Source organism: Amblyomma maculatum, chromosome 9, assembly GCF_055883805.1.
Source record: "Amblyomma maculatum isolate TAMU_Amacu chromosome 9, ASM5588380v1, whole genome shotgun sequence".
In the NCBI taxonomy this organism is placed as follows: Eukaryota; Metazoa; Arthropoda; class Arachnida; order Ixodida; family Ixodidae; genus Amblyomma; species Amblyomma maculatum.
The window spans coordinates 72,402,999-72,430,346 of NC_139352.1; the positions used below are offsets into that span (position 1 = coordinate 72,402,999).

The 27,348-nt window shown below is 44.7% G+C and overlaps 2 protein-coding genes across 6 annotated transcripts; one reads left to right on the plus strand and one right to left on the minus strand.

Annotated features, from left to right (window-relative positions):
* The first annotated feature begins 20 nt into the window (after window positions 1-20).
* Window positions 21-5,585, plus strand: LOC146179402 (transmembrane protein 234 homolog). Its single transcript, XM_084579036.1, has 5 exons — window positions 21-231; window positions 704-855; window positions 1,694-1,760; window positions 3,251-3,346; window positions 5,111-5,585. Exons 1-5 carry the CDS (start codon window positions 219-221, stop codon window positions 5,185-5,187), a joined length of 405 nt encoding a protein of 134 aa, XP_084435162.1. The 5' UTR covers window positions 21-218; the 3' UTR covers window positions 5,188-5,585.
* On the minus strand, window positions 5,088-25,415 carry LOC146179403 (ras-like GTP-binding protein rhoA). 5 transcript variants are annotated; one of them, XM_084579030.1, is made up of 6 exons: window positions 25,305-25,415; window positions 24,832-24,985; window positions 16,049-16,383; window positions 10,739-10,939; window positions 9,157-9,345; window positions 5,088-5,845 (listed from the first exon to the last, which is right to left on the minus strand). In XM_084579030.1, exons 3-6 carry the CDS (start codon window positions 16,214-16,216, stop codon window positions 5,792-5,794), a joined length of 612 nt encoding a protein of 203 aa, XP_084435156.1. In that variant the 5' UTR covers window positions 16,217-16,383; window positions 24,832-24,985; window positions 25,305-25,415; the 3' UTR covers window positions 5,088-5,791. The 5 variants fall into 5 exon arrangements, with proteins under 5 accessions (XP_084435156.1, XP_084435153.1, XP_084435151.1 ...); XM_084579027.1 differs by having other exon boundaries at window positions 5,088-5,851; window positions 16,049-16,300; window positions 25,305-25,410; XM_084579025.1 differs by having other exon boundaries at window positions 5,088-5,851; window positions 25,305-25,410.
* Window positions 25,416-27,348: the final 1,933 nt, after the last annotated feature.

Here is a 27,348-nt window from a genome sequence, read left to right on the forward strand (position 1 = left end):
GGACACGTAGTGCACGTAGCGACGTAACCATGACAACAAAACAAATGGAGGCAACCGGTGGTAGCATGACGATAAAATGAAAGCGTTTGTTTCTTCTCTTAGCTGAACTACACTGTGCCTAAAATATGAACGAGTTCGATCTATGTGCTCTAATACCCGTGCCGAACGTTTCAGGAAGTATTTAGTCATCGCTGGATTAGTGACCGATTGCTGTCGACATGCTTGATCCCGGTATGATTTGGTTCGCTGCTTGCGGACTGCGCGGCCACCAACTGTGCATCATTTTCGTGCTGTTATTTCGTTTTCGAGGCTGAAATCCACCGATGTTGTCCGCCTCCTATATAACTGCAACAATAATTCATTCTTAATATCGATATGGCATGAGGCACACCGAACCAACTTTCAATAACAAATCGATACCATGATTCACATGGTACTACCTCGCCTAGATACACGTGCCGCATAGACGTTGTCAGGTCATGCTTTACGCTTTACCCGCTTAACGCGCCTAAAAGCACTCATGACAGCTTGGTGATCAGGTTAAAAAAAGAAAAACGTGCATGAAAATGAATATTGAACGCTTTACGTTTGAGAAGACTTGCTCTATCACCGCGGTCTCCGGCTCCCTCAAAACTGTTCCCAAAATATTCTGAACACGATTTTCGTTTAACAGCTTAATGCTTTTATTTTTTTTTTCTTCCAGTGCAAGTTCTGTGGCTAGTCGCAGTGGCCGCTCTCTGGGGTTTGTCAACACCACTTTTGCGTAGAGGAGGGAAGGGCGTTGAAGATATCAAACGTGAAGGAGCACTCCAACAGTGGCTGGCAGAAGTCAAGTTTCTAGCGACAAAGCCGCAGGTAAAGGGTTATCTCCCGCATAGCACAAATTAGCTACTGCTAAACTTGTGAAAGGTTTATGTTTTTAACGTTTTCATTCGAATAAAACATTGCCAAATGAGGTGCAGATGGCAAAAGCATATATATATATATATATATATATATATATATATATATATATATATATATATATATATATATATATATATATATATATATATATATATATATATATATATATATATATATTACTAGCGAGGTTTTGTCAAGTTGCTGTTTGCTAGCATAACGAGATGGCAAAAGGCATAGTCATCAGCAGCAGTGCAGATTACTGTGTCATATCTTCATCTGAGATACAGACGAACAGGCTTCATCTCAGTGGGAGGACCCCTAACTGCACTCACTATATCACAGCATCAATGCTTCTTTGTAGGACTGCAGCATTCTTAAAACAGAAGCCTTGCACATTGTAGGCTGCAGTGTTTACTTTGCACAGTTGTCGAGCAGAAAACCAAATGTACTGAGAATCTCTTTTTACATCAAAGTACATTGGACTTTTTGACTAACTTTTAAACGTTATGTCTCCCTTTATATGTAATTACCATAGTTTTAAGGCCATGTTTTATTTTTCCTTTAAGCTATTTTCTGCGCTATTCTATTACAATGTTTATATTCCAAAGCTTGCCTCCAATAAGCAGTAATATGGTCACGTTTATTTTAATCTTTTTTTTAACAGCAGCTAAATACTGTTTTCATTTTAAGAGCCTTTTCTCTCTCCTGTCTCTCTCCGAATGCATTGACATGGTGCTTGTATTCCTTCCTATTTTATATATACTATGCACCTTAATTTCCTTTCCAGTATGCATTGCCATTCCTGATAAACCAGAGTGGGTCGGCTATTTATGCTCTTGCCCTGGGATCAGCAGGTCAGTTTTAATGTGTTTTAATTTGCAGGTTGCATTAAGATGACATATTAGACAGAATCTGTTACCCCCCTCTTTTTTCCATTGCTGCGTGCACTACAGCGTGCATTGTTGGCCATATTGATCATTGAAACGGTGCATTGCTTTTGTGACTTCCATGGCTGTTTTAGTTCAGGGCAGTTAAATTCGCTTGAGTTGAGTAATTATAACCTTCATCTAAATTCGAAGATACTAAATAAACAAGTTACTCTCATTCGAATACTTTTTATCGTATTGGAATCCTTAGCAGAGCAGCTGTTCTAGATTGTAAACACTAGACTAATCCAGAGGTTGCTATCCCAAGTAAACTCTTTTCTTGCTTATGCATCAGCTCCGTACCAATATGTTGCCGAGGTAGCGGCAAGTCGGGCAGTATGGCGCTACAGTCGCACAGCCAATAAATAAAATACGCTTACAAAAGCAGAGATTTAATTGTTAACAAACGTGTCTCACTTCAGCCAACTGCACAAAGTTAGGTGACAGAAGAGCAAAACCTGTGCAGTGCCGCCTTCGCACGACATTGCAATTTTAGCTCAAATTCTCTGCATTTTTTCCTATCAAAAACAAGTCTGAGCTCAATTTGCAAGAATGTATCAAGCTTTCTCAGGCTTATGCTAGCCAAAAATTTTTGGCAAACAAGTTTAGCATACACTTCAACTGCAAAGGCTATCATTAGTTTACAATCTCCACATGTCCTGAATAACTTGTAGTCAGAAAGGGCTCTATTTTTGGTGCATTTGGATTCATTACAGTGCTCTCTATATTTAATGTTACTCTGGATATTTCTTTAATGAGGGTTTGCAACATATACCTGAAAGTTAATGTTTTATGGCAGTGTTATATTCAATAATGTCTTTGAGCGGTATTATTAAAATATTTTGCTGTTTACCGAAATGACAAAAATTGTTGTGCAGGTGCTATTATGTATACTTGGTTTAGTCTCTCAAGGCTTCATCACACAAACTCGAGGTGTTTATACAGTCTTTGTCAAAAGTTTAAAGCCCAGGGGGGTCTGCTTCTGAGCCATACTATGTGGCTCGTAAGGCATTCCCTGGTGTTCCAACTTGCTGAAGGCAGGAAGATTTTTCGTCCTACTCTCTCCAGTGGCTAGGACTTCTACAGTTGTTAAAGAAGCCATAATATACAGCTTAAAAGCAAACCCTCTGGGTTCTAAACTTTTGACAAATGCTGTACATCCACCCTGGCTTTAAATTTTGTTCAGTGTTTGCTTCCTTAGCTATCAGAGACGAAAAGGGAAACCTCTGTCATTCGAAATCTTGTCGGACGTTCGAGGAGGAATTGTGTTCATCATAAAATGACTTTCAGGTTTCAGGTATTTGTATTATTTCCTTTTATTTTAGAAGTACAGTACCTACATTGCAGCTTTACTAGCAAATTTGCATAACATATTGTTACTGGCTGCTTCAGTGAAAACCTTTTTGTTTCTCTTTCAGACCTGTCTTTGGCTGTGCCACTCACCAATTCTCTGAACTTCATTTTTGTCACCTTGGCTGGCCGTGTTCTGGGGGAAACATCATCTACTAATTCACGTATGTACTTTCACTGTATGCTCAGTTATGTACAAGCGTTAACAGCTACAGTGAAGCAGCTTCACAATGGCCTCGCTTAGCAACATTATAGTGGATAGCTGCATTTGGTTATTAAGCATGAAACGCTTTTAACTCCCCTTGTCAGCACCTGGGGCGACTTTGGCTCCAGGATAGAGGCGAGCTGAGAGAAGTGCACGCAGGTGAACCTAAATTAACTTTGCCGAACTTCCCGTCTCTCCCTTGGTACCCATACGCAACGTCGCCACAATAGCACATGCTTCAACAGTGCAATACAATGTTTGCAAAAAAAAAAAAAAAATGGTGTAAATAAACTTTAAAAACTATATTTCACATACAGTACTGCAGAACCATTGCTTATTGTTTGGTGCACGATAGCCTTTCATCACTTGTGCACCACAAAGACAAACACAAAAATCTTAAGAACGCCTGTGAAAGCGTACCTCATACCTGTTTAAGAACTGTGCCAGGATTTTTTCGTGGCTATGGCCTCAACATGGGTAACCATTTCTAAATGCAAACCAACATCATCTGAGATGCTGGCTTGAGCTGTTGATGTAAGCTAGGCTGTCAAAAGTTTCTGAAGGAGATTCTGTCAAAAGATATGATTTTCTGCATTTCTTCTTTCTTCGAAGGCATAGTACTTGAGATTCAATTGTGCTTTATGTTATTTGCTCAGTCACAATTAGTGTTCATTTATCGATTCCAGGATGCATGGAAGATGGATGCATGAAATCATTTTCATAATATTGCTTTCCATAACTTTCAACTGAGTGAACGTCTCAAGTTGCCAGATTTCCGACCATGGAATTTCTGATGTGAGCTGTAAAGCCTGTAATACTACCACTCCCAGAACTACCAAATCACTTGTATAGCTGGTTGACTCAGTAGCGTGTTCTGAATTAGAGCAGCGACAAACAAATATTTTCGTGATAAACTGCGGTTTATAATAAGAAATGTACAACCCAAGGTAGAAGCCTCATCAGTAAAGAGTGAGAATAGGATACAAGGAGCCGGTTGAGTAATGCGCCTAGGTAAGTGGCGAACTTTAAAACAGCTTCAAGTTTAAAACTCATCATTGTCTTGGCTCTATAGTCTGTTCCATTTCCATGTTACACGACTTATTTTGAGGCATAGGAACTTGCTGTCTGAAGCATTCGGCACTATAGCCTAGGCCCCTACCAAGATGTCTCGGATGTTGCTTGTGTGAAAGGATTTTATGACCAAGGGATATTGCATGACCCGCCAGACACCTTACGCATGACCGTGACCCCATTTGCAGTCGACAAAAACTTGCCTGAAGTTTTTTCTAACTATAGGCAGTTGTGTCCACTTTAGGTATCGATGTTTGCAGTTGATTTCGCACAAGTTTTTCTGGTTGTTCATAAGGGATGCTCCAGTGCAAGAAGACAAGCACACTGAAGAAAGACCGCACACAACAAGCGCTTACTAGACACAGAGGCGTATTTCAGTCTCAATGCAATGAAAAGGAATCTCAGTTTCTTTCGTCTTGGTGGCGAAGAACACTGAAAATTGAAATAAGCATTGAAATAAAACACCCTTGTTGCTAGTAAGCGCTTGTGTATGGTCTTCCTTCACTGTGCTTATCTTTTTGCACTTTAGCATCTATTATGAATACTTATGAACAAGCCCAACTTGTCTTGCCGTCCTTTTCCTGGTTAGCAGGCTCAAAATGAAATGTGACACGAAGCTACGCCATGTCTTGAAACACATTTTTATTTCCAGGCACCTACATTGGCATGGCCTTGGTGACAACTGGAGTGACCTTGTGTGTGGCAGACAAGGCCTGGAACCAAGGTTGAACCGGTCTGTCAGTGCTGCTGAAGAGTAACCAGGGAAGTCTCTGGCACCCAGTGATTTGTGGTATAGTCTAAAACAAGTGAGATTGCCAAGTGATATACAGGAGTAGAGAACAGTGTATTTCTTATCTCTTCTTTCATTGCAATGTGTGCCAAATGCAAGCTTTCTAGGACCACACAAGTGCTTGGCATACTGCATTAGAGAGATCATAATTTATTCTTGAAAGCAAATGTTGATAGTAACTTGGCAGTGTGTGAGAATAAGTTCTGTACCTCTTTTTCATGTAAAGTGCCACACATGCTCATGTAAACCTGAGACATTCAGCTTTAGAGATAATCTTAACACAATTGCAGATAATAAAAAGCTAATAAGAAGGTAATAAACAATATAATAAAAGATATGTGAGCATTTTATTTTTTACACTTCTGTCACACTTCCACTTTTTTTTGTACATTGTTGCTCAACTGGCAGAGACAGCAGATCATGGCATTGAGATTACACCTCTCCTGAAGCTCGTTTATTCGGAGAACTTTTCTTTCAGTTTTGACATTTTTGTGTTCAAAAGCTGCACTAAAATGGTGAAAAGAGAACTTTATGAAATTGAGGTTACAAGATGGTGCAACAGCAGGAACAGCAGCGGCATTTCTTCTTTGGCGTTTTCTGTTTCTGGGGAAAGAATGATTTATTTCATGTAGAGATTTGTTTATTTCAAATACCTTCTTTGCATAGAGGGCATTATTGAGGGCAATGGTATGTATACTACGCAAAACATGTCAGTGAACAATGAGAGCGCCTAGTTGTAAGGAAAAAGAGGAACACATTAACACTACAGAACACAATGCAAGTAATGACTTGTCACTTATCGTATGCTCACGATTGGGGATACCATGTGGCTAATAAAAACGGCCACTGTATGTCACCATTACCTTCAAATAATCGTTTCTCTTTGGATTGTTCCTTTTACCGCTCATTTTATCTCTTGGACTGTTGTATGTCTGAGTATTATTTAACAAAATTCATGAAGTATCTACTTCACGAGTTTTATTGCCAGGCGGTCACGCATTTATGAGAAATCTCAAAAGTTTGCATCTTAAAAAAACGTTTGCATTAATTATCACAGGCGTCGCAGTGGTTAACACTCAAAATTTGGCCAACTCTGACACTGCTTTTTGATATGTAGGTCCTGTAGAATTTTTCTTAATTCATAACATCAGAAATATGGATGACCTGTGCATCAATGACATAAGTTGGGCCCATGATCAGAGCATATTTCATATTTTCCTTTGTACTAATAATTTTTTACAATGCAGAACACATATTATGTGTCTTAAAAAAATTAGTTGGCTAAACTAGGCTATGCCATAGTTAAAATATTCAGCAAGCGTAATCTTGTCGATTCTCTCTTCATGCTGCTATCTTTCTGTGTTGTCTTCTTTTTCTCGCCTTTTCTTCCAGCCTTCCTTTCTCTTTTCCCCTCTCCCCACTTTTTTTATATATATATATATATATATATCCACCAGGAGCTTTCTTTTTTCATTTCACATACTGCGGTTTCCCTTTATCCTTCTGCAGGCCTCTTCAGATCGCTTCTTTTAGTGTTTATAATATTAATGGCTCTCACCATAAACAAATGCACAGGAAGGCTGCTTTTCTTCACACGAAAAGGTCTGTTAATGATAGTGTGTTCTCGATGAATGCAACGCCAGACGAATGATTGCAATCTTTGAGGCTGAAGTAAACAATATGATGCTGAGCAGCTTCCGAAATATTTGTGCGAGCTTTGTTAGACAAGTTCTTTACAGATGCAGCATACTCAAGTTCTGAACAAAATATTTTATGGGGCACTTACTTTACTTGTACAGATTGCACAGAAAAATTTTATTCTAGAACACCCACCATCCAATTAGCATTCCCAGGTATGAAAGAAATCTGTTTTCCAACAAGGGTTAGTCAGAAGAAAAACAGATTCTTATATGGAGCTAAATATATTGTACAGCGGTGCCATTTATACGGTAAGCAGACTGCTATGCCTACTTCCACATTTAGTGTGTTGTATGTTTTTACATGGAAGGCAACATGCAACGCAGAGAGAGGTAAAGATTTAGATGCTTGATACTAGTTCTTGGGGGGCTAGCTTTAAAATGCTGTTAAAATTAATTCAGAGCTTTGTGCTTGGTAAAAGAAAGTGCTAGGACAAAGATGTGGGAACGGTATCTACAGAACTAGAAAACAATGTCTTTCTTCTGTCATAGTCTGCAGTTTGTAAACGAGAATGTATTCAGAACTGAACTATAAAAAGTTCACTAATTGTTTTGCATGTCTGCAGTACGCTAACCTGGAATATTTAAGCGCTAACTGCATGAGGCGACAATTCGCGGCGACACGTTGCACGACGCCATCGTGTGGTGGGCTGAGGGCCGCCAGAGCATTACCGCTCGTCGCTGTCGCTCAGATTCTGGGTTTTTAGAAAATTTTGCGTGTTGCCCGAAAGCAGCTCGCGAGGGAGCCAATCGCAGAAGGCCTTGGGGTACTCAACTTCCACACAGGGCTTTTATTTTATTTTATTTTCTTGCGAGGGAAGTTTGTTTTCCTAGTCCAGTTTGAGTGAAGAGCCTGCAGACGGTCATTTCATCTGATCCATGCTTACATGAGCACATCGAGACAATTCAGTAAAAGCTTGGTAGGGTAGTAAAGGAAAATAAAAAGGCTAGTGTGGCTAGATATTGTTACTTTTCGAAAGGAGCAGGAGAAAGCCACTGCTTGCAATACAGATTCTGCATCACAGTGTAGCAGCGCACCGCTGCACTGTGACTTCTTTTTTTTTATACGCGATGCATTACAAAAAATTTCATCAATGTTTTATCGTACTTGATGCCTGTACTCTCCCTGTCCAAACGACGAGCTGGCGGTAACAAAGCAATGATGAAAACGCGCCTCTCTGTCGCCAGGTGCCATCGCTCCATGGGGTATGCACCGATGGCAAGGACAGGCGTTGGCGGCAGCGGCGCGCAACTGATCGCCAAGGGTTGTCGCCTCATGTGGTTACCGCTTTACAGGTAGCTGTTTGTTTCTGCGTAAGCATTCCTTGCTAGATTCTCACAGAGTTGCAGTGTAACTCATCAGGACAAAAGAATAAGTAGAAGGCAGCTGACATTTCCATATTATAGATCAGCGCACTACATCGAAGGCGAAGTGTCCTTTATGTGATACATATATGGCACTCTACACACATTTGCCATATTGGCTGACATTGAGCCTATTGGGTACGCATGGCTTAAACTTTGTCAGCATGAAAAAAATGTCCCAAACATAAGTAAAACACATGCATGATAATGCTGATTACAAATAGATATATTGATGCTAATGATTACCTTTCCCTCTCGTTATTTACGCATTGTGTATTGATTTCATGCTTCAAGGGCATGGCTTCACGTTTTGTGCTTTTCCACTATGACAGACCTGTGGCACTGATTTATTGCATAACTCATCTCTCTTAAGCCCTAAAACACTCCTATGACTGTATTAAAACATGTCAGCTATGAGAAAAACTGAATTTCATGCTGTACTGGATGGCTTGCTTCACTGAAGGTACATACAAAATTTACACAAGCGTTGCAAAGATACACAACTCTGCAGCAAAGCTTTACTCATATGCATAACCACTGAATACTATTCCTCTACTACAAACACTATTGTTTGTTTTCAAAGTTTTTCTTGCCTGACCAAGAATTAATCATAAAACTATGAGTGCAAGAATTTTGATTTTTCCGAATTTCGTTTTCTGCTGAGGTTTGCGCAGGCCACACATTGTTCTGTCACTTTTAAATATCACTTGTACTGTCGAGGAATCTTCCCCGCGTGCCATACTAACTCTGCCCATGACTGCACGCTCAGTGTTTGAGTGTTTGATGTGAAAAACATGAAGGAACAACTAGGCTTAGGAAAAAGCCACTTGTAGGGGAGTTACTCACGTGTTTCATGGCTGCCACGATGGCTGCACCAAAGACGTTTTCAAGACCTTGGTCCATGAGAGCGGAACATTCGACGTAGGCCGACGCTCCTATGCATTCCAGCACAGCTTCACCCTCGAAGCTATTCACAAAAGACTTGGTGCTAGGCACCACCTCGTACAGGAGCTCAGGACTGGCGTCTCGAAGGTCCTGCAATGGGTTACCAAAGCAAAGGAGAGAATGACCTTGTTGAACGTCACATTGAGAGTGTTCTGCCCATTATTGCAAATTCAAAACTGCATTTTTATGCCATATGCTCAGTGCTACATGGAACTTGAATACTACGTTTGATGTCACCGTATTTGCAACAGCCAATGATTTCAGATTTGATATGTTTGCCATCATTCTCGACAAGCTGCATGGAGGAAAAGCAGATGCAAATGTATGGTTTCTAGCAAGCATCCAGAAACTCCTTCGTTCTCATTTTTGAGGAATGTTGCGGCCAAGTGGGAAAATATTTTGTGGAAAAGAAAATTCCTTACTGTTTCCGAGCCTCTGAGCTGATTCGAGGCTTTCAATTTGATCTTTCACACGTCCCAGACTAGCTGCACAAAATTAACCCAATGCTAATTGTCGCCAGTTGGCATCTCTCTTACCTCTCAAATTTCAGCCAAGCTAACAAAACTTTTATATTTTGTTTTGAATGTGACGACAGTAGCTGGCACATTGTGTAGGTGCATAGCAATTTTTTTCTTCCCTCCTTAATTTAGGCATCAAGAAGTTGACCTTTGGAGGTCCGACAACTGATATTTATCCAGTGTATTGAAAAATTGATATTCAGGCATGGCAGCCACGAAAGGAGGCTTTGCAGTAAATATCTGTTCATCAGTTACTTTGAGAAACGATGCTATTATGTAGCATGGCTTCTCAAAAGCAAGGGCTAGTAATCCTTGCTGTGTTTTAACCTTTTTTTTTCACGTGCTTGGAGATATCTAATAACACAGAAAATGATGGAATACTTGAAGTTCAAGGGAGATTAAAGCAGTCCTTGCTCACATGTGACAGTACACAGTTGTGAGGGCTAGTAAGCACTCGAAACTATTTTAGTGTGTACATATAACTATAATTATCCAGCAGCCACTGGGTCACATTAGCAGCTTAATCTCCACTCTGCTGCTGACTTCACAGTGATGAAATTTAGCATTTATTATCCAGAATTCATAGGAAAGAAGGCAGACCTGTAGTATTTGCCTTGGAAAACTGACTTTACATAGTTCACGAGAATGTAATTACTGTAATTACGACCCCACAATATACAATGTGATGGGGCGACCTGCTGACACCAAGAGACTGCTGGTTAATGGGTTAATAGTTAATGAGAACTTGCTTTGGCAGCATTGCCCTGTTGCTGTCACAAAAATAAAAATAAAATAAAAATGATCTGATAAAGTGTTGTGTCAGCACATTTATTGCATTTAAATGAACTAGGTAAGTGTTGTGTTACCCTAAAGTAGCCGAAAACGGGAATGGCTGCATAAGCTGCTCCTAGAGGTGCATCCTTAATGAGGTTCATAGAAAGTGAGGTCTTATAATGACCACTTGCCCGTTTATTCCCGACAAGGATGATGGGAATGTTGGGCAGGAATTCTCTGATTTCGGGCGCCCATTTTTGCTCAGCGTTAACGAGGCTTTCCCTGTTGTCGAGTGCAAAGCAGATCAGGACCACATCGGCCTGCGGGTAGGCAAAAGGCCTCAGTGCGTCATATGAGCTGGAGCCAGGAGTGTCCCAAAGGTTCAGGTACACCTGTTGGAAAATAAAAATTAAATGAGAAAACTGAAAATGTTTCACAAGACAGGTACTAGTTACAGTTTTGCCTGGTGGAAGTTTCATGATTTTACTCGGGAATGACTTTGGATACTAACATCAGACATATTTGGCAGTAAAATGCGGTTCGCTGTCGTTGAGGGTAGTTGAATTGCTCTGCTAATAATGGAACTCCATCTTAAAATGCACATGCTATCCAGGACTAGCTTCTATAGTTTAGCAAATAGAAGGACCCTCTGTAAACATTGGCATCAGCTAAGGATAGCATTTTGCAAATCGGAAATAGCGAAAAATAGTTAACTTGATTGCCACAGCTGATGTATAATCTGCAGCTTCTAAATTTTCGATGGCAAAGCATGCAAGAGTACTTGGAGGTTAGCAAATGCAGTCCTACTTATAATCATTTCCTGGTGAATATAGGTGGCCATGTTCCTACAAAGCTTTACATTTTGAAATCCTGTTAGAAATACTAAACAGGCAATCAGCTGGCTGATGTGCATAGACCTAGTATTACCTTCCCTTCGCCTTCTGAGATGCTTTGTAGAGAACTGCAAATGTTGCAAACTCGCAGCCTTATTTCAGAATGTACTCTAGGTAGCAAAATTTCTTGTTAATTTCAGGGGAATTGAGCATCCTTGAATTTGCTAACAGAGTACTAACCAATTCAACAAAAAAAAAACTTTCGCGAAAATAGTGAGCTTGTTAGCATGGCTTCCGTCATTTTCTTGCCGACAGGTTTTGGCAACAGTATTACAGTGGCCTTGCTTTTTCCTCTATATTAAAAATTTAATGTGGATCTTCAAAATGCAAAATTATTCTATTATTCTTTGTGAGTTCTCATTGTAAATCTGGTGTTTCAATACTAGCTTTCAACTATTTTGACAATTTGAAGGACATTTTCTATCTCCCTGTTAAAAATTAAGCATTGTCTTCTTTGTTGGAACACTAATGGACTGGCTTCCTTAATGCTGAAAAAGCAGCAATAGGCTGAAAATGATTTGTTTTATATTCAAATGGTTAATGGTGCCTGAAAGGGTTAATCAGCTTCTATGAACAAGGGAGGCAATGGAGGTATTCAAAAAGAGTATAGCCATTATGGTTGCATTGTGAAACCATCTCGTGCGCTTTTCAACAGAGGTATTATTTGTTTTATTTATGTGCCATGATGTAGGGGTCAAGCTGCTGCTTTACAGCTTGTCTTCATCTTTTGCCAAGGTGTGTGAATGCCTGTGTGGGGGCTAAATGTAACTAAGTTTAAAAATATGAGAGTGTCCTAACCCCGTGAAACCAATTGAGAGGTGCTTCTGGCGTCTTCTTCTGGCGTGGTCTGCAAGAGTTTTTTTGTTGTCTAATGTTCATGAGGCAAGACTAATCAGCTAACTAGCTAAATCTTTAATTATCAGCATCACGAACAAAGTGTCAATACAGAAGTTGTAGATTGCCTTGAAGAACAAGCAACTGACTGAAACGTTTGCATCAAGCTTGCTTTTTCATAAAGTAAAAGTTTTTTTACCAGCAAGATTATAACTTGCGCAATAAAACGAAAGAAAACATCGCATGACACTTCAGTCCTCAGACACATCTCAAGCACAAAATTTGCTTTTTTTTTCCTAGAGCACTCTACCTGATTGGCTTTCGCGTGGGCACTTGGCAAGAAAAAGCGCCAGCGACAGATCGAGTGATAACATTTTTCGAAGGACAATAGAACAGGGTCTGTTCCAAGTCCTCACGAATTACGTGCAATCTTCAAAAGAAAATTAAATCCTAAATTTCAAAATTGCTACTCAGGAACATATACATTAGGCATGCAACTGGACAAGCCCCTACCCAAAGAACTAACATCCAGCTCCTTTACGAGAAGCATGGAGCAATTTAATCGTCAAACTTGCAAAGTATGGTCAGGCCCTTCATGCAAGCGTCACAACCTTGCATGACCGTTTAAACAATTCTGTCAATAAAGTTTACTGCCTTGGCGCAAAAACACAGCTAGCTGTTTTTCAAGATAACCCACAACTTTTAGTTGACATTCTGTCTGTCAGCCACTGATTAAAAAGTCTATTAGCCTTTGCTAATGATCCCCTTTCATAAATTAAGTCATCTTCACCTCAGTGTTGCTTGCCCCGCTAATGGCAAAACAGGAACTTTTTTGGAACTGCGTACATACTATAGCCATGATTCATGTGATTTATGCAGTAGAACATGTTCATATCCCCAAGCATCACTAAACATATCTGCGGAGCAGTAACATGCAATTTTAGCACTCTATTCTTGATTTCTTTTTGGTGGCCAGTGGCACCATGTTTGGGCAGCACGCAATGTGGAAAAGCCAACCTGACCAGCCATGAAAGGGGTCTACTGACTTTGGCAAACGAAAAAAAATGGTGGAGGTCTAACCCTACTTAATCCTAGTTATAAAGAGCAAAAGCACCCACAGTGGTGTTTGTGTGGTGCCTCCGAGATATCGGTTGGGCAGGGTACTGTCTCGGAAGCCAGTGTACTCGAGACAGCTCTCAGTTTCAGTGCATTCCGTGATTTTTTATTTTTTTTTGTCAGCTTGGTTACTTCAGCTACTGGAGAGGGAAGAGAGTCTCGTCTGATCATTTACTTCAAATTTTTTTGAGGGAATAGCTTTCGCTTCTATGCCACAGTTTCATTTTTTTTTTTTGTGCTGGTACATACCTGCAACGCATGAAGAACCTGTTAACCGTAACGCTGATGGCGGTGTGGCGGATATATATATATATTTTTGTCATGACGCCACGAGTTTTATTTAAGTGGCGGCGACAATAAATTGGTTTAGTTTACACAGTCCCAGAGCGACTCGGGCTATGAAAGGTGCCTAATGAAGGGCTTCTGAAATTTCGACCAACAGGGGATCTTCATGTACCAACATCACACAGTACAGGGGCACCTTGTTTTGGAGCTATAGATTCACTACGCGAGGTAAAACCGATGTCACCGTGTGCTTCTGATGACCTTCAAACAGCTTCAAGGTCAAATAATTGATTCACATGAAAGCTAAGGCTCAGTATTTGTCACACGTGTGCTGTGGTTCAACCGCGCCGAATAGGAAGGTGGGAGTAAAAGGCGAGAGGTCAGCTGACGTGGTAAGTAGCAACTGCGTGGCTCAAAGCTGACGTCAGTACACAGTCGACGCCATCTTCGCATTCTGTTCTGACTAGTACGGTCGGCGGCTTAGCTGCTCTTGTGCGTCCGTTTTCTCTGTCACTCTACCCACAGTATTGCACTGATATAATGAACACTAAATCGGCATCATGAGTGACAGTTCGAATTATCTGCAAAGTGTGCACGGTGTGGCCAGAGACCGGTACATCAAAAAAAATTGTGGCACCGACCCGTCTGTAGCAAATGCACGGTAAGCGTCGACCTGTGGCCGCGCATAAATACGGGCGACATTCACGAGTTCCTTGTGCTTCGGACGAACTTCGTCACAAGAAACCAACTGAAAGACTACAGACCAGTCGAAGGACACAATGTTACAAGCGTCTGGTCATAGCCTCCCTTATACGGTATAAAGGAGGCTATGGTCTGGTTTAAGAATCGCGGTTGAAGCAGACTCGCGCTTTGTGAAATCACATGCGTGCCGTACAATATGCTTACCCCAGATAAACCGCCGAGTCCTTATAGCTTAAATTAAGAACAGAAATGGCATTTCGTAGTAATTGTTTATACCAAAACGTATTTGCTGTATTTGCATGCCTCATTCGATCAGAAGAAGTCTGATGTTTGCATCGTCTATGACGGCAACGAAGCAAAAGAAGACGCTGCGGCGCCACGTGCACCTCGTTGCATTGTCCATAGTTGCGGGCTAGAAATGATTTTTTGCAACAAAACGCTTCAAATACAGTGCAGTTTTGGCCGAACTAAATTTCGCTTGTTGTTTATAAATAAGTTTATAAAGCTCTTCAAACCTTCCGCAAAACAGCTCTGTCCGCCTACGTTCCTTCGCTATTATATTACCTCGCAGCCGACACAGGCGATGCAAACGTCCGACTTCTGATCGAATGAGGCAGGTACGCCAAACGCGGAGTTTGTCGAGCCCTTATTTGAATGCTTGGAATAGCCGCAAAACGCGACGAGGAGGTGATGGCGCGCATGGCTGGACACGGTGACATGTCTCTAATGGTTTCTTCTGGCACTTTGTTACGTACGTCCGACAAAAATGGCCAACTGCGCCCCGCCGGAGTGGTGCAGTGGTAAGACGCCCGACCACTGTGCCGGAGCTCCCGGGTTCGAACCCGACCACGGCGGCTGTGTTTCGATGGAGGCGAAACCAAGAGGCGTCCGTGTGCTGTGCGAGCGCACGTTTAAGATCCCCAGGTGGTCGAAAAAACTCCGTAGCCCTCCACTTCGGCTCCCCCTTCTCTCTTTCCACTTTGACTCCAACTTCCTCCCTTCCCTTATGGCCCGGTTCAGGTGTCCACAGAGCAAGTGTGACAGATACTGCGCCTTCCTGTGAACCAATAATAACAACATAACGTAACAACACAATTACCCACAGTGCACTGCACACGGTTGGTTGGTTGGTTGGTCTGTGGGGTTTAACGTCCCAAAGCGACTCACGCTATGAGAGACGCCGTAGTGGAGGACTCCGGAGATTTCGACCACCTGGGGTTCTTTAACGTGCACTGACATCGCACAGCACACGGGCGCCTTGCTTTTCGCCGCCATCGAAAAGCGGCCGCCGAGGCCGGGATTCGATCCCGCATTCTTGGGAACAGTAGTCGAGCGCCGTAACCACTGCGCCACCCCAGGTGCGCCTCAGCCATAACCGCGCCAAGTTCAAACGAAGACGAACTTTACGGATCACTAGAGTCTCTTCGTAGCGGTAACCAAAGAACAACCTTCTGCCGAATAAACAGCTCTACCATGTGTAATAATGCTTCAGATATCGTTTCACACTAGGTTTAATCTATTCTAAGCTAAACCACAGCCAATTTTTTTCGCCTTTAACGAAAAGCGGCGGGAATTCCGCATCCATGAGTTCAACATTTGAGCTCTCTAGTCACCGAGGCAGCACAGTGGGGCTCTTGGCGATAAATCAGATCAGACGAAATGTAAGCCTACCGTCTGGCCGTCCCAGTGCAGCAGCGTCTCCTTCTGGTCGAGTGCCGTAGGTAGGCACTCGGTGGGGAAGCATCGGTGCACGAACGCGTGCAGGGCGGCCGACTTGCCAACCCCGCTGTCGCCTACGGCAACGAGTGTGACACGCACGATGTCACCCTTGGGGCCCATGACGTCCCTGCTCCCGCGTCGGCCGGTGGCCTGCAGCTGTCGAGGCAGGCACTACGACGAGTGTCCATCTACGGCTCACGGCCCCTGCTCAGAACATAAGGCTCTCAGAGTTGGCGGTTCCGCTGAGACAGCGCGCCGTGTTCCTCCGTCTTGCACGCTCTTTTCGGCTGCGTACAGAGGACGACTTTCAAGCTTTGAGCGCAGCAGAAAAAGAACAAAAAATGACAATAAAAGCGTCAATCATTGGTGGAATGCGCGATGATCGAAATCACTATGCATCATTTCACCGCTGGCTTTGTCAATATCGCTGCGTGCTACATATGGATATGTTTATCTCGCTGTTCCACGATACGTATCGTATTTGCTTCTCATTATACAAGTAAACTGGCCCATTGTTGTTTTTGATTCATTTAGACGATACCATAATACACGTGCAATAAGAAGGTGAAAAAAAAAAAGAATATTTCAATTTCAAGAATACCGTTATGCGTGGACCATTACGGGTCACAAAACAGGGAACCCATATTTACATACATAGTGCGCAGGCCACAAAATGTTCAAAAGTCTTGTGCGCTCCTTAGCGGCGCTTGCTTGCCTGTAGTCCCAAGCGCGGACGCTGGTACAGTCTAAGGGTGTCCCGAAATAGTTCGATATGTCGATACTTCGGTATATAAGATTGGAAGATAATCGGCCGAAGCCCGCCCTCAAATACGCCCCCACTTTCGCCTTGCCGTGCAGTTTCGTGGCGTCAGCGCTGCGAGCAGGTGCCGCCCCTTCTTCGCTAGTCATAGCGCGTGAAATGTGATCGAATAACGCCGTTAGAAGAAGCTCCACTTGTAGGGGAGTGGCGCACAGTTCGATGCAAGGCAGGCGAAGGTAGGACAGCGCTGGCTTCTCTGAATCGATATTACCTGGGTGTATGTCCGGTAGGGGTATGAGGTGTTTAATGTTCTGGAGAGCTATTAGGAACGTTTTTAGCAGGAGGCTCCGGATTTTTTCAGGGTGGTTTAACGTATGGCTCGAGGATTTGTAATTAAATGTCGATTAGTTGCAGCGTTTCCCATCGTCTCCATGGAAATTATGAAGTTTTACCATACATATACATTTACCATACATACGTAACAATATTATCTGCAACTGCAAGGATTCGTTTAGCTCAAATTGGTTACTAGCGCGATATGCATCCCAATTCCGAGTATGGTCGAAAGCAGTCTTTCGCCGAAATTTGGCAGGAAGTATGAAATTGCTGCTGCAGAGGGATTCCAAAGGTTCTTCGTCGCTTTTTCGCACTGAGCGCGCCTTATGAAAGCCGATTTGTGCTCGTTGTAGATAAACATAACGGCAACATCTCCCCGATCTCACGCATGCGGATGAATGAGAGAGTGTGCGCCACACGTGTGGCTCTTCATCGTTGTAGGAGACCCATGGGAGAGCGCCCATTGGTTCCGGGCTGCTATCGCGAATTCACTTGCTACCTCATCTATGTCCATCGAGAACGCATGGTCATTAATAGATAATCATAGATGATCGTGCCCTTTCCCGTACCTCTTCGAGCCCCTCGTGCATGGCATTCGTGCATGCCTCGAAACATCACTGTAGGAAGGTTTTGGTTGGTTTGTGGGGTTTTACGTCCCAAAGCGACTCAGACTATGAAAGGCGTCGTAGTGGAGGACTCCGGAGATTTCGACCACCTGGGGTTCTTTAACGTGCACTGACGTCGCACAGCACACGGGTGCCTTGCTTTTCGCCTCCGTCGAAAAGCGGCTGCCGAGGCCGGGATTCGATTCCGCGTCCTTGGGAACAGTAGTCGAGCATCGTAACCACTGCGCCACCCCGGCGACATGACTGTGGGAAGTTCCTTGTCCGTTATTTTGCTATGAAGGATTTGCGAAGAAAACGTTTAAAGAAACAGGGCGCGAACGCCGATACTTGACTTCAGGGAAAAGACAAAAGTTAGGGACGTACTTGAAGTCGTGCTTTGAATGCGCTCGCATTCACTGGAAGAACTTTTCAGTCCATGTCCACATTCCGAAGGAAGGCCAGAGCTGTTTAAGAACTTTTCGGATGGATCTTTTCTTTTTTATCGTGGGGAGTGGTAAGGCCGAACCGAAGATTTCGGGATTGACCTCCAAATTTACAGAGGGCCCAGATTCCACATCGAAAATAAATAGGCCCACAAATTTCGGCGCGTTGCCCTGGCCAATGCGATATTTTGTGGGAGGAATACCAAATTTTGGTTAAATCACCGTATCTTCTAAGAATTCAAGCACAACAACGACGACACACAAATAGAGGGCACAAGCGAGACACAGAGGAGAGGCAACCGGAGAAACAATTGTCCTGTTGTCCACCCTCTATCTGTGTGTCGTCTTGTTGCGCTTGAGTTCTTACAAGCGATGCGTCAGCATGCCCCACAAAGTGTTTTACTCTGGTACTGCAGGACTCACAGTTTTCGGGGGCAAACCAAAGGGCCCTTTCGAATTTGACGCAGGTTCCTGATCGATCCCACGCAGGTTGATGACAGTCCTGCTTGGCCCCTCTGGGGTTTTCAGGGCCGCTTTTTCTTGCGAACACCACCTCAGTATTCTTCAGGCAGAGAGACATTGTTACGGAGATGAAGTGCAAGAAAAGTGAGAAAAAGGAAGGATGTCTTCCAGGTGACAAAGCTGCTTAGACGCATCAGTACCAGCACACAAATCTGCCAAAACATACATAGTCTAGCGGCATACATACCGCAGCCAATTCGGATTGAATGGATTCCGCGTGACCTAAGTTCTCAAAGCCGTGCGGATTCTGCGACCCACGTTTCCACCTCGACCTCATCAACGCCAAACCTCCTCAAATTCGAGAGGGTTGTCAATAATAGACTGAAAAATTACTTAGAGGATAGCGCTCAGATGCCGGACACCATGTTTGGCATCAGAGAAAAGCTATCAGCCCAGGACGTTCTCCTGCAGATCAAAGAAGAGGTCTTGACAGGTATCCCACGCTCGGCAGAACACGTAGTTTTGGCAGTGGACATTAAAGGTGCATTTGATAATGTTAGTCACAAGGCGATCTTAGATGGTCTGGCAGACACGAATTGTGGAACCAGAGTCTACGAGTACGTTAGGAGCTTTCTGAGTAACCGGACGGCCGAAATCAAGATTGGCAATATAGAAACAGAGACCTTCTCCCCGCCCAACAAAGGGACACCTCAAGGAGCAGTCATTTCGCCCACGCTGTTCAACGTGGCAATGATTGGCCTGGCCAGGCGCCTCGAGAAGGTGGAGGGCATACAGCACGCTATGTATGCTGATGACGTCACCATCTGGACGACCACAGGATCACTCGGGGAGAAGGAAGCGAAATTGCAAGAAGCAGCATCTGTCATCGAAGAATATCTAAAGCAAAGGGGCTTGGAGTGCTCATCAAGAAAATCAGAACTGATCAGATTATGGCGAGGGAAGGGCAACCGCTCTGCTCCCACAGATCAAGGCCACAAGCTCGAGATCCGGCTGCAAGGGGAGACAGTACCCGAAAAGACAACCGAGAGGATCCTGGGGATGTGGCTCCAATCGAATCAAAGGTGTCAACACACACTTAATCTGCTCAAGACCTCGACCCAGCAGGTCGCCCGAATGATAGCACGGGTGACCAGCAAAAAGATGGGGATGAAGGAGCCCGACACACTCAAACTGGTCCGGAGCCTCGTTATTAGCAGGGTAGCGTATGCTCTACCCTACTTCAATATGACCAAAGGAGAGGAAGACAGAGCGGACGCCATCATCAAAATGGCTATCAAGACCGCACTCAAGCTCCCCAAGAACACACCGAACCACAAACTAGCAGCTCTGGGTCTGCACAATACAGTACAAGAATTAGCAGAAGCCCAAATCAAGTCACAGCTAAACAGACTTCTACAAACGAGGACGGGAAGACGGGTGTTGGAAAGACTGGGATATAGCAGACACCTACAGGCTTATAACAAAACAAGAGAGGTATCGCGGGAAGTGAGAAATTGGTACCGAGTTCGGCCCATACCAAGAAACATGGACCCCCGCCTGCACCCGGGAAGAAGGCAGGCAAGGGCAGAGTATTATGAAAAAACATTCGGCCAACAAGACACGTCAAGGTTCACCGACGCAGCCTTATACGAAACCAACGCAAGGAGGGCGATAGCCACGGTCACAGACTGCGAAGGCCGGGAGGTAGTTAGCGCCTCGATCCAAAACTGTACAGTCACGGAGGCAGAGGAAGTGGCTATCGCACTGACCATTAGGCAAGGAAGAGAAACGGGAGAGAGTCTGACGATACTGTCAGACTCTCAATCCGCATGCAGAAATTTTCAACGGGGTAAATTATCTAAGGTAGCGCACCAAATCCTTTCTTCCACAAGCGAGCCAACAAAACAATACACTCAAACACTAGTGTGGATTCCGGGGCATGCAGGGATCACGGGGAATTTGTACGCAGACAGGGTAGCACGAGGACATGCAACCTACCGTGCGCCCAACAGTCTCGGGACAGAGGACCTGATTCCGCTTGACCCTGACTACACCACAATACTACAACACTACAGAGGCTTGCGGAAAGTATATCCGGAGCCGCATAAAAAGCTCAGCAACGAGGAGGCCATAGATCTGAGGCGGTTGAAAACCCAAATGAAAGACATTCGATGGAGGCGAAACGAAGAGGTGTCCGTGTGCTGTGCGATGTCAGCGCACGTTAAAGATCCCCAGGTGGTCGAAATTGCTCCGTAGTCCTCCACTACGGCTCCCCTTTCTCTCTATCCACTTTCACTCCCACCTTCTTCCCTGCCCTTACGGCGCGGTTCAGGTGTCCACAGAGCAAGTGTGACAGATACTGCGCCTTTCCCTTCCTGTGAACCAACCAACCAAATGAAAGACAGTGGGAGGCTTTGCTGGCCAGCTCTGACCCGGAGGCTCAGCTCTACCTGGTCACAAGAGCTCGCAAACTGGCGAAAGCCAGTGGTGCCCTGGACTGGGGGCGCCAACCGCTCGTCAGCCTCGGTTGAAGAGGCGAAGAAAAAGATCTCCGAGCAATTAATAAAGTTCACTCACTCACTCACTCAAATTGAATAATGTTACCCTCCTTTTAACGAGACGGCTGCGTTTCGATGGAAGCGAAACGAAGAGGCGTCCGTGTGTTGTGCGATGTCAGCGCACGTTAAAGATATCCAGCTGATCGAAATTATTCCGTAGCCCTCCACTACAGCTCCTCTTTCTCTATTTCCACTTTCACTCCCACCTTCCTCCCTTCCCTTACGGCTCGGTTGAGGTGTCCACAGAAAACAAGTGAGACAGTTACCGCGCCTAAATCAATCAATCCTTTTAACGAGAAAGGATCACCTCCTACGCCGTACACGTGGTCTCATACCTCCGTGTACGCTAAGCCTCCCCTGCGGTTTAACCCTTGCAGAGGAGGTGGTGGTTCGGAAGATTCAAGTTCAACACTTGCAGTGACTCGAAAGTGGCCTTATATTACAAAATTTCTGTCCCCACCCCTGGTGCCCTGTCTGCAAGTCCCGAGATACAGAAGCCGATATCCACCACCTGTTGTGGGAATGTCTAGCGCTGAAGCTGACGCGGATGCGACACCTGGTGGCAGCTGGCCTCTTCCCCCATAATCCGTCGTCATATCCCGCTTGGAAGCAGGGACCGCATCATAGTTCACTCCTGGACTTCATTACATCAGTCAATCTTTTTTTTTATTTATTTGACCATACTAATCGTCCATCATAACATTCCTTTTATGCCCCGAAGCAATAAACATCGAAAAAAGAAAGGAAGGAAGGAGGAAGAGGAGATCGAAGTGTGCGCGTTTTGTTGGACCTTGTCTTGTGGTACCTGCGCCGCTGTCTGCTGGCTGTGTGAACTTATCAAACCTGCCATAACGTATCCACGTCACGTTACGGGCGTGACAATGACAGGACTGGTTCACACAGCCAGCGGACAGCGACGCAGGTACCACAAGACAAGGTCCAATGGAACGCGCACACTTCGATCTCCTCTTCAATTCCTTCCTTTTCCTCGCTTTTCTTGCACTTCATCTCCGTAACAATATAATGTAGAAGACGGGGCCCTCTCGTCAAAGAGAGCTGATGCTACCAGAGACTGCCAAGAATCGGCGATAAAGGCGTGGTACTTAACGAGCAGCGACATAAGGGGGAACCGCGAGGCTGCGAGGTCCTGCATATGAGCGGCCCTCATGACCTCCTGACACCGGACATGGCGCACGTTGGGGAGGAGGGGGTCGACAGGCGGCCAGGCAGACACGCGCACTTGTGAAGAGCACTAGAAGAGCTTCGCACAGACACCGTGTTTTTGAACCGGACAACCGGCATATAGAACTAGTGTGGAAAGTAAAGGCGGTCGAAGGACGTGTGTAATATTGTCCCTTGAATGTAGCTGGTGCTTGCTTTTGTTCTTCTGTTCTGTCTCCGTATGATTTATCCGTTATTATTCCAACACCAAATTGAGTTAAACTGGTGTATTTCGTTCACTTCAGAAAGAAAAGATCCAAATCACTTGACGGCACTGTCTACAGCATAGGATTTTGCGGTTTATCGCCGCTCATTAACTCAGGTTGTGCCAGCGCGGAGCTGCATTGCTTACACTCGGTCGGTTTTGCGAGATGATGCTGCGGGCGTTACTGGCTGCAGTTTCCGATGTTAACAGCAGTTGTTTAGAGAAAATATTTTCTTCGAACACGAAGTTTGTCTCTGAGAAAGCCTTTCGCATACTGTCGCGTTGCCTTCCGGTTACCTTGTAGTGTCCAACAAACCTCTGGTGCCTTCCCAGTTTCGTCGATTTCCTGTAGATCCCTCTGCCGAATCGATACGGTTTCGCTGCCGACTGACAAGTGCGTCGCGGCGGAAGCGACAAGAGGAGACGACGAAAGCGAGGCGCTCGTGCAATAACAAGTGCGACAAAACAGCGTCGTGTTTTTCGTATACTGTTTCCTGTCGTCGCTATATGCAGTCTGCTCTTGCGCTCTCGAAAGCATCTCATCACGTTTCACCGACAAACCCACGCCAGCAACTGAGCTCATCACTGAAACCGCGATTTGCGCGCCCTCTCTCCCGCTCGAATTTCGCAGTGTACATGGCAGACACGCATCGGCCGCCGCCATGGCGTGCTCTACAGAGCGTATATTTGTTTTGCAGGAACATCGTCCGGCCAAATACCCAGGTAGCACCGTAGCTTTACATATTATTTTTTTTTACATTTTATTTAGCTCAAATGTAATACATCGTTGTAAATATGTTCTTTTAATTTCTTAACCTTACAAATAAACGTTGGGACAACCAAAATATTGGGAGGGTGTACGCCATATTCTAGAGTAGAGGCTAGTTGAACGAACAAATTGCATCTTTATGATGATCAACACTTAGGCATAAAGACAAACAAAGAACTATAAGGGACAGATTCAGCTACAGCACAGCTAGTGCTGAACAGTCAAGTACGGTAACAACATATATCACAAGCACTGGCTATAACACCTGGTTTCCTTTCCGTCTTTATAGAGAAAGCAACAAACAAACCGGCAATAGGACGTATTAAATTGAAATTTTTAAGAAATTTAATGTCTGCAGAACCAAAGTAACCTATTTTAGTATACTATGTATATAGGTTGCAATCATGACACAGTTGGAGGAGACCTGGAGACATGGAGGAAACTAAGAACTCTTGGATACGATATTCTCACAAATTCAGGGTAGAGATGCATGGCCGAAAAATAATTGGCGAATCTATTATCAACTGGCGACAGATGAGGGAACCTGTAGGTAACTGATTAAAATAAAAAGAGAGAGAAGGAACTTGCAAATGTTTGAACTTTTCAAGAAGCAAACGGCTGCTATGAGTTGTCATGCATATTTGGATTCACACCTCCATAACTAATTTTCAGAGTATAAAAAAAAAGTGTGAAAAAAAAAAGCGCGTGTGTGTATGAGAGGGAAGAGTTGAGTAAATTTGTACGTCACTCTGTATGCAAAGGAACAGCCAGTCTGCACGAAAACACGAAAAAATTTTGATTATCTTTCAACCACTGCTGAAAACGACTTTTGAATTCCATACGCCAGTAGGAAAGCAAGTTAGGGACAAATACAAACTGGGCTTGTCGCACATATTTATGGGGTAGCTATTAATTAAACGCGCAAACTTTGTTACCTTTCATATTGGCGCAAGCTGTTTATGTCCTTCGGGGCCTTGAAGTCGCTCAAGCATTCATCTCTTAGACAAAATTAACGCGTCTTTTCGAAACGTAGTTAGGTTCCTGAGCACCCCCCCCCCTCCTCCTCCTCCTCCTCCTCCCCCTCCTCCTCCTGCATTTCCTGTTTAAGTTTGTGCCGTCAACAACTTCCATCGACCCCTGCTCTGCATCTACCTTGAATCCTTACTTATACAGAGATAAATGCGGTGCAATACCTAGCTGCCACCTGACCGTGTACGCACGACGCGACACACGTCATCACTGCAGCACAGTTTCAACACAACGCGCACACGTGCTTCTCGCACCTACCTGTCACATCCTGCTAATTTACACAACAGCAATGGTGCAACGAAACCGAGAACGCTTTGCCCGCAGCGGTGGAAGCGGTGGAAGCTCACCCTTCAGTGTTTCCGGGCGACGGTGTTGTAGGCGCCGAGGGGCCGAGGGCTGCCGCGCTCGCCGCGCTGCTTCGTTTTGCTTTTGTTGCCTATGTGAGTGTGTGTCATCGGCACGCACACGCCCCCAGGCACAAGAGACTCCGATTCGCCTTGCCTGCCGAAGAACGCGCGGTAGAGTCCATTGTCTCACGAGTTGACAAAGTACGGCTCAACAGCTATACATTTCTGCCCGCCTATTTTGGGAAACCAGCAACAAAGCGCTCTCTGTTTTTAGCGCAGTTAGTTAATCATTGAAGTTTCTGGTCGTCACTTTAGGCAGTGTAGTTCAGATCGCTCTCCAGAGATGACGCGACAATCTCTAATAATCAGATTGTGATTTATTATGCATGACGGGCATTGAAACGTATTTGCCAGGAGTATCACTACTTAGTATACGACTGATGACTTTTGGGAGCTCAGGATTTAGAACTTACGTGTAGCAGCACCAGCTGTGAAGCCCTTCCCTGTGCTGTTTGCAGACTGCTTGCTAGGCTGGCGCGGACAACGCTTCGGCGCCGCGGACATCGCGAGAAGCGATCGGTCGTGTCAACGTGACCCCTACAACCCGATAAGCAGGGCTAGAAGCGCTGGCATCCGATAAGAGATGTCACCAACAGCGCGCGCGAGATATATGCGCGGTATTTATGGCGAGATGTCAGCCGGCACGAAGTGCAGGCCGCCAAAAAAATTTAGGGGTTCAACGTTGCTGAGCCGAATATGTGCATCTGCTATTGCAATGGATCGTTGCATCGAACACAACCAGCGCTCCGCTGAACTTTCATGCCCTGCGCATGAGATGCCAGTAATTGTTTCCCTGCTCCACTCGTTCAGCTCTGCGCAGCGGCGCGCGCATGCGCAGTGCGGGAACTGCCATTCCCCTCCTCTCCGTATCAGCGCGCATCTTCTGGGATGCCGATACCCTCTTCCTCTCTAGGGCCATTTTTCTTAACACTCACCAGCTACACTAGTGTAGCAAAACACCATTGGAGGTATTCGAGACTTGCTACACCGGTGTAGCTGGTGTAGGGGGGGGGGGGGGGGGATGCCCTTCTCTTGCGAGCACTGTATACTAAGCTGACGAGTCACTGGGTGACCCACGAATGGTTTACTCATGTGCAGTGACGCTGCATAACGAGGCATGTGACGTGACAAGTCGGCGTAGTTGCGGAACATCTGTGGAACGGCGCAGCTGGTTGCCATGGTTACGGCGCATGCGCAGTTGTGGCCTAAGACAGGCATGGTGAAACTCGCTTCTAGAGCCTAGTGTAGCTTTCGCTACAATAAACTTCCGTGGCGACCGTAATCTGGCTGTAGTTCCAGAACCTTGCAGGGCCGTCCTGCTGGCTGGAAGGTTATATTAGCGCTGTTGTATGTTTACCTGGTGAGCTCATGACTCATCGTTTAGTGAAGCTTGTTTATTTATGTGTTTGTTTGTCACTTTATCCACAGCGTCATTTTTTGCATTACATTGAGGGTGGGGGGAATGACAAAAAAAGCAAAAGTACAAAGCAGGCGATCCCTTTGGCCGAGGGCACACAAACAAGCTAACAGCAGTTGCAAAAAAAAAAAAGAACAATTTATTATTGCGAAAACATTAGTAAGCTATGTTGGCGCCCGAAATGTCCACAAAATGTGTCACTAGAAATTGGTCCCATCGTGACGTCATCAGTCCATGACAGCGTGAGAATTGTAAGTCTTGGTATAAAGAAGTGCTGTATCATCAATGAATCAGTCATGTGACATAGACAAAAGGTGTTGAGTCATGTTATGGAGGTAAGTAGATGTAGAAAGGCGTCGACTGGGAGCGACCGACTTCGCATCAACGCTAATGCTTTCGCATTATCCCAGTGCAGTTTCTACAGTGGTCTCTCATGCTTTTCTTCACATCGTCATATCCGTCTAGGAAGGATGTCAACACAAGTCCGGGTCAAGACATGAAGAGCCTGTCGAGGTGTGACCATTCTGCTTCAGTGCTCTAGAATGGCTTGTCCTGCTGTGACCGGGAAAATCAGTCATCGCGATGAAGGGTTTTATGTGGATAAGGGGGAGACGAAGGGAAGGGGCGCGAGTTTTGAATACCTTCGAGTCTGAATGTCTAGGCGGGAAGGTGTTGAGTGCCGAAGAGAAGAGAAAGTAACTTATGAAAATTTAAAAAATAATTCGTTGCGAATTAAGGCCTTGCTTCTTTTTTTTTAAAAAAACAAGAAGGGAAGTGCACTCAGTAGGACAAAAGCTGCTGCAGGCTTTTTGAAGGAGATTTTATGTGCAGTATATGAAGTAGGGTTTATATTTGAGGCTCCAGATGACTTCTGGCCTCGCAGTGTTGCGGTTTTGTAAGTCTCAGTTCACAAGCGTCTTTGCATTTTGCCCGCTCGAAATTCGACCGCAGCGACCGGTAATCGAGCCCAAAACTTCGCACTCGGTTGCAAAGTACAATCACGATTTAGACAATGGGCTCATTCATCATTTCGGCTGACG

Bases quoted from the DNA above. Each gene is read 5' to 3' on its own strand.
- LOC146179403 (XM_084579027.1), bottom strand. From the start codon at position 16,216: ATGGGCCCCAAGGGTGACATCGTGCGTGTCACACTCGTTGCCGTAGGC. The intron at 10,940-16,048 runs GTAGGCTTACAT...ATTTTCCAACAG, and splicing joins TGCACTGGGACGGCCAGACG to GTGTACCTGAACCTTTGGGA. The intron at 9,346-10,738 runs GCAAGTGGTCAT...AACCCATTGCAG, and splicing joins TCCTTGTCGGGAATAAACGG to GACCTTCGAGACGCCAGTCC.
- LOC146179402 (XM_084579036.1), top strand. The intron at 856-1,693 runs GTAAAGGGTTAT...TTTCCTTTCCAG, and splicing joins TTCTAGCGACAAAGCCGCAG to TATGCATTGCCATTCCTGAT. The intron at 3,347-5,110 runs GTATGTACTTTC...TTTTATTTCCAG, and splicing joins AACATCATCTACTAATTCAC to GCACCTACATTGGCATGGCC.